This window comes from Doryrhamphus excisus, linkage group LG14, assembly GCF_037039965.1.
Source record: "Doryrhamphus excisus strain RoL-2023G ecotype Guam linkage group LG14, RoL_Dexc_Guam_v1.1, whole genome shotgun sequence".
Taxonomy (NCBI): Eukaryota; Metazoa; Chordata; class Actinopteri; order Syngnathiformes; family Syngnathidae; genus Doryrhamphus; species Doryrhamphus excisus.
Window position 1 is genome coordinate 2,593,585 of NC_136370.1, and position 11,416 is coordinate 2,605,000.

The window sequence follows — 11,416 nt, forward strand, 5'->3', positions numbered from 1 at the left end:
ACAATCATTCACGTTGAGCAGCTGTGGGGAAATAGCGTCCCCTGTGTGGTATCTGTGCACCAACAAGCGTTGAAAGTGCCTCATCTTGGAAGGTGTTGAAGCTAGCACCGCTCACTGGCTATCGTGTCTGACTTATGCTTCGAATAGGTCGATCTTTATGACCTTTCTTCTGACGACGTCTTGATCCATTGACAGCGCTTTAGCCGGTTGCGGGTGCTGGAAGTGTAATTCTCCGCCAAAACGCTAGGGGTAGTGTTTTGCTGAGCGCGAGCAACCGGAGCTTCCCCTCTACTCTGACTAGCCGGTTAGCTTCCGGTTTAGTAGTACAATGGAGACAACAACGACTTCCACATAAAAGTGACGTATGTTATTGGTATTCATATTTGTGAAATTCTTCGCTCTTCACTTTGTACTCCGTTGTTTTTTTGTTTGTTATGGCGGACATTTTGGCGCTTCCACGAGAAGGAATCCCATTGTCAAAGTTCATGGCGTCAACATGCGTTGACCACCAGCTGCCGCTAGAGGGCGACAACTCCCCCAGCACTCACGTGTTCTTAGGCAAACTTGCAGCTGTTCGATTAGCAGTCAACGTTAGCACTTGGGCCGTTTGTTAATGTGACACGTTCTTTTTTTCCCCCACTTCTGTGCGCGTGCGTGTGAGCATTCCAGGTGTGGAGGGGCACCCAGCGGAAAGGGAGAGGGGGGGAGCACAAGAGAAAGCATTGGATCAATGCATGGCCGCATGCGGTCGCTCACCTCCATGTTTGCCCGTCGTGCGTGTGCTGATCTTTGAACCTCCCCCAGGGAGGGAACATTGTCCCACACCACGCTCCTCGGTAGAGCGGCGTGCGTGGTGGGGGGTGCCATGAAGTTGTTCTGCAGTTAAAAACACGCCAGCTGAACTTGGCTCGTCTTTATTATTGGACTGTATCAACAGAGAGATGGCTGCGCTGCTTCTTCTTCTTCTTCTTCCCGTTTGGGGTCTTCTGCTCCTCGCCGTCAGCGTCGGGGCCGGACAAGAGTTCCTGGAGAACATCGTGCGCTTCTACGGACACAACGAGTCCATCTCCGGCCAAAACCTGGAGGACTTGCTGCTCATCATCTCCGCCCGGAGAGCCGAGTCCGTGATGGATGACGGCAACCCGCTGGCCGACCAAGAGGTGATCGCCGGTTAAGAACTCATGCATAGTCAGTCAATCCTTCATTTATTATTGTTTATTATACACTTTATTAGGTACACTTGCATAATCCAATGAGAAACGATCACTGTATATGTTCAAATTCTGTCATTCTTTTGTGATAGAACTAATAATATTAGTAAACACATTCATTATACTTCAAATATGTTATAAAATAATTATATTCACATTAAGCACTTACATTTTCTTTGCTCTTAATATTTGAAAACATGCAAATTAACCCCATATATGACCGTTAATTGATGGAAATAAGTGTAGCTTAGGATGTACAGTATATGTATGCAAATTAGCCCAATAAAATGACCAAAATAGTCCAGTTTGAGTCATTTTAATTTAATATTTATCAATCCCATACATCCCTTTCTAGCATCTTTTAAAGAAAAAAAGCAAACTAACCAAAAAGGCAGCCCCCCAAAATGTCCTTTATGTGATTAAAAGTATAAAAGTATAGTTCACTATGTTTAAAAACTACTAAGTAATTAAACTAACACTTTTACTCAGTCCTATTAATATTAATTACTCACATTTTCACGACTATATTCATTTTCATTTTCAGTATATTCATTTTGTTTCAAAGATGTCAAAACACGCAAATAATGAAAATAATGACATTCCGATAAAATGACTTGCATATTGTTCCTCCTCCCAAGGATTTAAAACATACAAATTCACACAAATAATGACCTGGAATTATAATTGATAATAAAAAGATTATAAAAGATAATAATCCTAATTACATCGTTAATGTTTGCTTTCATTTTGTTATTGATTAGGTCTAAAATCGTAATTCCACGGCATACCAGTAGCAGGATTAATGTATTGGAATCAATAAAACAATCAATCAATCATGTAATGAATGACGGAATACAGCTCAGCGACTGATACTGCTGCTGTTTACATGATGACGCAATCACGGGTCGTTATCAGACTTCCAAAGACACGCCTCCACCTCGCATTTGTAAAAACGTTCATTTCAAAACAAAACGCCGCGGTGTTACCTTTTGGTCGGTACCTGGGGAGGCGCTGGGGGCGAGTGTGTGGTCGAGCTAGTTGCTAGCCAGCTAGTGGCTAGCTTGCTAACACGACGTAAGCTATGTAAATAGTATCTACACCCACGTAGTCCTGCTGCAAGGCATGCTGGGTAGCTTGTGGTACCCCCCCCCCAACATGTTTGAAGTTGAGGAGGTAAACCAGGAGGGATGTTAGCATGCTCTTGACATCCAATATTTTATTGTTCACAGCTAATATTGTTGTTGGCGCTGGGCTACCCAGCATGCCTTGTGGTACTTGTAAAGAACAGTTTTGGTTACATGTAATGTGTGCCGCTTCATGGAAGTAGATGGTGATATTTATGCGATTAGCCTGCTTGTGCTTTGGTTTTGTTGCACCGTGAGTAAGTATGTTGTTCTCCTATGATGACCACCCATAGCCCCTCGGCCAGATGTTGTATTATAACAGAAAAACAAGTCATATTTCACGTTGAAAGTACAATTTTAGTGAGACATGCCCCCCCTCTTCTCGCTCAGTGCCTCTCAGCCCAGCAGATCCTGTCCCACTTTGGCTTCCTGAATGTCAGCCAGCTGAGCGTGGGACATCTGGAGAGGATCTGTCCCGCCATGTTGACCCAGGTGCTGCTGCCCTCCTGCCCTCACACCGTCCCCGAACCTCCGCTGACGCTTGACTACTCGGGTGAGCCTTTTACTGGCTTTTATGACCCCCCCGCTCGCATTAGAGCGAGGGGGCTGATGCTGACCTTCTGTCCCTCTTTGGAGGATAAATGGGCTCTTCTCTTCTCTCGTCTTTATTGTTGTGGTGGAACAAAAACCGAAAAAGGCCCCTCACTGAGGCCACACGCTGGTCCTACGTGGAGACCGTGTTGTTTCCTCGGTCAATGTCTCTCATTGCCCTTACGGAATGATGATACTGTATCCCGGCGTTTATTAGCCGGAATGATTAATAACACAGCAAGATAGCAGATACCGTATCTCATAAAAGTCATACATCAGCAAGTACTATTGCAGGTAAACGTGGAAATACTTTAAAGCAGGGGTCTCAAACTCGATTTACTTGGGGGCCACTGGAGCTAGGGTCTGGGCAAGGCTGGGCCGCATCAGGTTTTCCAAAAAAAAAAAAAAAACGCATTTATTAAAAACTGAAAAATATACAAACTTTTTCAGTGCTTTGGTTCCGATTTTCTACAATAAAAGCTCTGATAAAACATTCCACTGTTCTCAAATATCTTAATTTTTATTTTTCTGCACAAAATAATATGAAAAATAAACAAATCAATAATAAAGAAAATCAATCAGTAGTAATTAAATATAATAATATTAATAAAACAGCAAAAATAAAAACTTAAGAAAGCACATATAGTTGGTGGGTAGACAAATGATTTTTTTCAGATTAAAATGAACAAAGCATTATTAGAGCCCTGTAGACATGACAAAACACGACTATAGTCACATTTATACTCTTTTTATTTACAACATATTGCGCAACTGCAGGGTCTTGAGACACATGCTAACTCGCAAACTAGAGAGCTAGCGACCTAAACGGTAGCCTTCAAGTTATTTCTTTTCAACTTAAATAGCCAAAAACTTACCACTTCCACACGGATAGGGAGGATAACTATTAACAGTTATTTAACCTTTAACATGAACATTAATCAAACGTAATAATTTTTTCTGGGTACATGATACCATACAGCATCCATATCAAACTTAACATTAAACTTTCATATCAAGGCAGCGGCCTCAAACTAGTGTCCTGCAGGCCACATTTGGCCCGCGGGCCGCGTGTTTGAGACCCCTGCTTTAAAGTAATCCATGTACAGCTTGGATAGCAGACACCTCACAGTGAGGTTCTCAAAAAAGTTCTCAGAAAGTTCTCAAAAAAAAACAACTTTCCCTTTGACACAAATTTAGCCATATATATTTAGCCAAAATACAGGAAGTGAATACAGTACTGCAACAGATGTGAAGGGGTTGGGAGGGGGGGGTAGGATTAAATAAGCTCTGCTTCTTCCAACTCTTTTTGCTGTGATTTGGATGATGTGATGTATTCCATTGTAAAAAAAATTAAAGCATTACCATGTTAAAAAAAATATCTAAACTCCCATGCCACATCATAAACAACACAAAAAGTAGTCATTTATTTACAAATATAACATAACATATGACGCCATGAACTATTTACAGTTTGCATTGAGATTCCTGCCCCCTTTATCACATGTCAACGGTGCTTGCCAAGCTCTTATAAAATGCTGACACCTTGTGGCCGTTTTAAAACTGCACCAAACATGAGCTCTTCTATTGTGCACTTGCATCATCACCTCTTTCTGCCTCTTGTGCCTACAAATGAAAATATGTGTCAATAAGTCTTAGGGAACGAGCGTTTGGGTTGGAAAAAAAAAACAACTTATAAATGCGTCTTTGCTATCAAATGAGTTAAATGTGAAATCTTGTAGAGAAGGAACCTTCGTGTGGGGAAACATTTCCCCGACGGACCGCTCAGTCGTCACAAACTAAAGGTGCAACAATTCCTTGGATAATTGAATTATGAAATAATAATTGAGGATGAAGGAGGAAGCAAATGTTTGAAGGTGCGGGAAGTTTGAAGAGGCAAGAGAAAAACGACAAGGCAACGAAAGAGAAGAAAACGTACACGAAAAAGAGACCGGAAATGTGGCAAGTTGAACGCCGCGCAACGCGGCGCTTACAAAGCACAACAGCACGGCTTCTGTATTGCATCATCCCCTCCCGAATGGAGCCAAGGGAGTGTTTAACGTAGCGTTTAACGTAGCGTTTAACATGGAATTTAACAAAGCGTTTAACGTAGCTTTTAAGGTAGCGTTTAACGTGGAATTTAAGGTGGAATTTAACGTAGCATTTAACGTAGCGTTTAACGTGGAATTTAACATAGCATTTAACAAAGCGTTTAACGTAGCGTTTAACATAGCATTTAACGTAGCATTTAACAAAGCGTTTAACGTAGCATTTAACAAAGCGTTTAAGGTAGCGTTTAACGTGGAATTTAACATAGCATTTAACAAAGCGTTTAGCGTAGCATTTAACAAAGCGTTTAAGGTAGCGTTTAACGTGGAATTTAACGTAGCATTTAACAAAGCGTTTAACGTAGCATTTAACATAGTGTTTAAGGTAGCATTTAACATAGCATTTAACAAAGCGTTTAACGTAGCATTTAACATAACGTTTAAGGTAGCATTTAACGTAGCATTTAACATGGCATTTAACGTAGCATTTAACGTAGCATTTAACAAAGCGTTTAGCGTAGCATTTAACAAAGCGTTTAAGGTAGCGTTTAACGTGGAATTTAACGTAGCATTTAACAAAGCGTTTAACGTAGCATTTAACAAAGCGTTTAACGTAGCATTTAACATAGTGTTTAACGTAGCATTTAACATAGTGTTTAAGGTAGCATTTAACATAGCATTTAACAAAGCGTTTAACGTAGCATTTAACATAACGTTTAAGGTAGCATTTAACGTAGCATTTAACATGGCATTTAACGTAGCATTTAACGTAGCATTTAACAAAGCGTTTAACGTAGCATTTAACAAAACGTTTAACGTGGAATTTAACTTAGCATTTAACAAAGCGTTTAATGTAGCATTTAATGTAGCGTTTAAGGTAGCATTTAACGTAGCATTTAACGTAGCATTTAACAAAGCGTTTAACGTGGAATTTAACTTGGCATTTAACAAAGCATTTAAGGTAGCATTTAATGTAGCATTTAACATAGCGTTTAAGGTAGCATTTAACATAGCATTTAACAAAGCGTTTAACGTGGAATTTAACTTAGCATTTAACAAAGCGTTTAATGTAGCATTTAACATAGCGTTTAAGGTAGCATTTAACGTAGCATTTAACGTAGCATTTAACAAAGCGTTTAACGTGGAATTTAACTTGGCATTTAACAAAGCGTTTAAGGTAGCATTTAATGTAGCATTTAACGTAGCCTTTAAGGTAGCATTTAACGTAGCATTTAACAAAGCGTTTAAGGTAGCATTTAACATAGCGTTTAAGGTAGCATTTAACATAGCGTTTAAGGTAGCATTTAACGTAGTATTTAACAAAGCGTTTAAGGTAGCATTTAACATGGCATTTAAGGTAGCATTTAACATGGCATTTAAGGTAGCATTTAACAAAGCGTTTAACGTAGCTTTTAACATAGCATTTAAGGTAGTGTTTAACGTAGCATTTAACAAAGCATTTAACGTAGCATTTAACAAAGCGTTTAAGGTAGTGTTTAACGTGGAATTTAAGGTAGCATGTAACGTAGCATTTAAGGTAGCGTTTAACCTAGCGTTTAACATAGCATTTAAGGTAGCATTTAACGTAATGTTTAACATAGCGTTTAACGTAGAATTTAACAGAGCCTTTAACGTAGCGTTTAACGCAGAATTTAACGTAGCATTTAACATAGCATTTAACGTAGCACAAATCGGTGCGATGATGGTCATTGTACCTCACTAACATAACATTAGCTGTGTGGAGGGCTAGCTTTCTCTTAATTATGAGTACTGGAGAATGTTTATTGCCATGCTAACGTGACTTAATACGGCTTTAAAGACATAAACACAGCGCTGTGAGTTCATCAAAGCATGAATAAAGTCATTAATTCTCCCCATTTCCCGTCTGGGATGGATAAATGTATGTACAAAACAAAAGCACCAACATGTAGTCCATCCTACGTGTGAATTTAAGTTGGGTTTGTTTCAGTGGAATACTGCATTACGAAAGTATTGGATCGTTAAAAAAAAACTAACCGTGTCACAACATTGTCCTGAAACGCTCCTTAGTAGAGGAGATTCAATGTAGCGGGCTTAGCATAGTTTAGCAGAGCATGCTAGTGCAGTTGTGTGTGTGTTTACAGCCTTTGTTACTGTAAGCATTCTCAATACACAAACAGTGGCCTACAGCGTTACCCAGGCACGCCCATATAAGGAATTCCCGGTGGCATCACCATACTGCCCTCCCCCGGGGTCCATGATGGGATTGTTCAGGGTTGTCTAATATGTTGGCGGTCTTCCTCCAGTGTGGGGGTGGGGCTTTCTGGCGGTCACCGTCATCAACTTGGCGGCGCTCCTCGGCCTCCTGCTCATCCCCTTCACCAAGAAGTCCTACTTCCCCAAAGTGCTCACCTACTTCATCGGCCTGGCCATCGGAACGCTCTTCTCCAACGCCGTGCTCCAGCTCATACCCGAGGTTTGTCTTTCTTTTCCGCTGGCCTGTCACAACAGTCCCCCATTTGAGGATGCGAGCTCACCTTGTGGACATTTCTCCTCTGCAGGCTCTGGGCTTTGATCCCAAAGCAGACGACTATGTAGGCAACGCCATCGGAATATTTGGAGGGTTTTATCTCCTCTTCTTTGTGGAGAGGATCTTACGAATGGCTCTACAGGTGGAACACCAGGTATGGAATCATCTCCGCTACCTACATCAGCATCGTGGTGGGCGCCCCTCACGGCAGTTCCTTGCTTCCTATTTCCTCATGCCTTATTTCCAAAATCCTTCCTTTTCACCTTTCCTTCTTTCCTTATCCTTCCTTTTCTGGGTCCTAACTGTTCTTTGCGCACAACCTTTCTTCCTTCCTTCCTTGCTTTCGTCCTTCTTTTCCTTTTTTGCTGACTTACTTCCTTCCTGCTTCCTATTTCCTCATGCCTTATTTCGAAAATCCTTCCTTTCCACCTTTCCTTCTTTCCTTATCCTTCCTTTTCTGGGTCCTAAGTGTTCTTTGCTCACAACCTTTCTTCCTTCCTTCCTTGCTTTCGTCCTTCTTTTCCTTTTTTGCTGACTTCCTTTCTTCCTGCTTCCTATTTCCTCATGCCTTATTTTGAAAATCCTTCCTTTTCACCTTTCCTTCTTTTCTTATCCTTCCTTTTCTGGGTCCTAACTGTTCTTTGCTCACGACCTTTCTTCCTTCCTTCCTTGCTTTCGTCCTTCTTTTCCTTTTTTGCTGACTTCCTTCCTTCCTGCTTCCTATTTCCTCATGCCTTATTTTGAAAATCCTTCCTTTTCACCTTTCCTTCTTTCCTTATCCTTCCTTTTCTGGGTCCTAACTGTTCTTTGCTCACGACCTTTCTTCCTTCCTTCCTTGCTTTCGTCCTTTTCCTTTTTTGCTGACTTACTTCCTTCCTGCTTCCTATTTCCTCATGCCTTATTTCGAAAATCCTTCCTTTTCACCTTTCCTTATCCTTCCTTTTCTGGGTCCTAACTGTTCTTTGCTCACGACCTTTCTTCCTTCCTTCCTTGCTTTTGTCCTTCTTTTCCTTTTTTGCTGACTTCCTTCCTTCCTGCTTCCTATTTCCTCATGCCTTATTTTGAAAATCCTTCCTTTTCACCTTTCCTTCTTTCCTTATCCTTCCTTTTCTGGGTCCTAACTGTTCTTTGCTCACGACCTTTCTTCCTTCCTTCCTTGCTTTCATCCTTCTTTTCCTTTTTTGCTGACTTACTTCCTTCCTGCTTCCTATTTCCTCATGCCTTATTTTGAAAATCCTTCCTTTTCACCTTTCCTTATCCTTCCTTTTCTGGGTCCTAACTGTTCTTTGCGCACGACCTTTCTTCCTTCCTTCCTTGCTTTCATCCTTCATTTCCTTTTTTGCTGACTTCCTTTCTTCCTGCTTCCTATTTCCTCATGCCTTATTTCAAAAATCCTTCCTTTTCACCTTTCCTTATCCTTCCTTTTCTGGGTCCTAACTGTTCTTTGCGCACGACCTTTCTTCCTTCCTTCCTTGCTTTCGTCCTTCATTTCCTTTTTTGCTGACTTACTTCCTTCTTGCTTCCTATTTCCTCATGCCTTATTTCAAAAATCCTTCCTTTTCACCTTTCCTTCTTTCCTTATACTTCCTTTTCTGGATCCTAACTGTTCTTTGCGCATGACCTTTCTTCCTTCCTTCCTTGCTTTCGTCCTTTTTTTCCTTTTTTGCTGACTTACTTCCTTCCTGCTTCCTATTTCCTCATGCCTTATTTCGAAAATCCTTCCTTTTCACCTTTCCTTCTTTCCTTATCCTTCCTTTTCTGGATCCTAACTGTTCTTTGCTCACAACCTTTCTTCCTTCCTTCCTTCCTTGCTTTTGTCCTTCTTTTCCTTTTTTGCTGACTTCCTTCCTTCCTGCTTCCTATTTCCTCATGCCTTATTTCGAAAATCCTTCCTTTTCACCTTTCCTTCTTTCCTTATCCTTCCTTTTCTGGGTCCTAACTGTTCTTTGCGCACGACCTTTCTTCCTTCCTTCCTTGCTTTCGTCCTTCTTTTCCTTTTTTGCTGACTTCCTTCCTTCCTGCTACCTATTTCCTCATGCCTTATTTCGAAAATCCTTCCTTTTCACCTTTCCTTCTTTCCTTATCCTTCCTTTTCTGGGTCCTAACGGTTCTTTGCTCACGACCTTTCTTCCTTCCTTCCTTGCTTTTGTCCTTCTTTTCCTTTTTTGCTGACTTCCTGCTTCCTTCTCCACTTCCCCTTTCTTAGTCTTACTGTCACCATCCTTCCTTCTTCGTTTCCTTCCGCTCTTCACTTGATGAGGGTGTACCACAAGAGCGGAAGGAAACGAAGAAGGAAGGATGATGACAGTAAGACTAAGAAAGGGGAAGTGGAGAAGGAAGAAGGAAGGAAGTCGGTAAAAAAAAGGAAAGGACGAAAGCAAGCAAGGAAGGAAGGAAGGTCGTGTGCAAACTTCACTTCCTATCTTATTCCTGTTTTCTACTTTTGTCTTTCTTCCTCCCTCCTCCCTCCAACCAAACTAACATCAGTCCTCTGGTTCCTCACCAGCACGGCCCCTCCCACTTCTCCCCCGCCGACCTGGCCTCGCTGCCGAACGGCGACGTGTCGGAGAAGAAGGATTCAGTGGTGCTGAGCAACATCAGCACCATCAGCACGGACGGGAGCAGCGTGAACTCGGACCGCCCGCACGCCAACACGGTACCGGTGGAGGAGGTTAGCTTAGCGTCGGCACATGGGCGAACCCGCTCAACTTTGAACCCAATCGCTCTTTTATCTAACGAGGCTGCAATTGAATCTTATCAGCCATTGTGTGCTGATATGTTTTTGATGACTTCAGTTGCTGGTCACGTGACAGCACGTTCTAGACAAAGTAGTGTTGCGCTATTAGTCGGCGTTAATGTTTGCCAGGACAAAGACTCGTCAAACAAAGAGGCCGGCTGCTCCTTCCCCTCCTGGTCAATGCGGGAATTGTCCTTCCGTGCCACAAAGACTCCTTGTGCGTCCCTAAAAGGAGACATTGTGAGTCCACAAGGCCGCTAATGTGCGTCTGCTCTCACCTTGCAATGAAGGTTGACGTGCCTGCAGCATTCCTCCTCTTTTTGGTTTTGTTTTTATCAAGCCGCTTCATTGGGAGGTTGAGTTTGGCCTTTTCAGCGTTTTACGCTGATGTGATAACGGTGTCCTTTTCCGAAACATGCACTTTGAGACCAGTCTTGGAATGCTAGCTCAAGTCCTTTCACTCATTCGGGCTGCACAGTGGACGAGTGGTTTGCATGTCGGCGGCGCGGCGGCCGAGTGGTTTGCATGTTGTCGGCGGCGCGGCGGCCGAGTGGTTTGCATGTTGTCGGCGGCGCGGCGGCCGAGTGGTTTGCATGTTGTCGGCGGCGCGGCGGCCGAGTGGTTTGCATGTTGTCGGCGGCGCGGCGGCCGAGTGGTTTGCATGTTGTCGGCGGCGCGGCGGCCGAGTGGTTTGCATGTTGTCGGCGGCGCGGCGGCCGAGTGGTTTGCATGTTGTCGGCGGCGCGGCGGCCGAGTGGTTTGCATGTTGTCGGCGGCGCGGCGGCCGAGTGGTTTGCATGTTGTCGGCGGCGCGGCGGCCGAGTGGTTTGCATGTTGGCGGCGCGGCGGACGAGTGGTTTGCATGTTGGCGGCGCGGCGGCCGAGTGGTTTGCATGTTGGCGGCACGGTGGACGAGTGGTTTGCATGTCGGCCGCACGTTTGCATGTCGGTGGCCGAGTGGTTTGCATGTCGGCGGCGCGGCGGCCGAGTGGTTTGCATGTCGGCGGCGCGGCGGCCGAGTGGTTTGCATGTCGGCGGCGCGGCGGCCGAGTGGTTTGCATGCACAAAGAGTTGATGATGCAACTTTACGAAAGAAGAAAGCACGTTTGATGCGGTTGTAAGCCAAAAAACGACCACAAGGTGGCAGAAGGGCCGTTTTATAAGAACTTGGCCACAAAGCAACCAGGAAGTGAGAAGGC

General features: G+C 43.3%; 1 protein-coding gene across 1 annotated transcript in view; it reads left to right on the top strand.

The window, feature by feature from the left end:
• The first annotated feature begins 180 nt into the window (after positions 1-180).
• The window catches only part of slc39a8 (solute carrier family 39 member 8), a 15,836-nt gene continuing 4,600 nt past the window's right edge, over positions 181-11,416 (top strand). Inside the window, exons 1-5 of the mRNA XM_058077545.2 lie at positions 181-1,160; positions 2,726-2,888; positions 7,257-7,426; positions 7,512-7,634; positions 9,987-10,151. Coding sequence (XP_057933528.2) covers positions 942-1,160; positions 2,726-2,888; positions 7,257-7,426; positions 7,512-7,634; positions 9,987-10,151 — 840 coding nt within the window. The 5' untranslated portion in view covers positions 181-941. The remainder of the gene's footprint in view (positions 1,161-2,725; positions 2,889-7,256; positions 7,427-7,511; positions 7,635-9,986; positions 10,152-11,416) is intronic.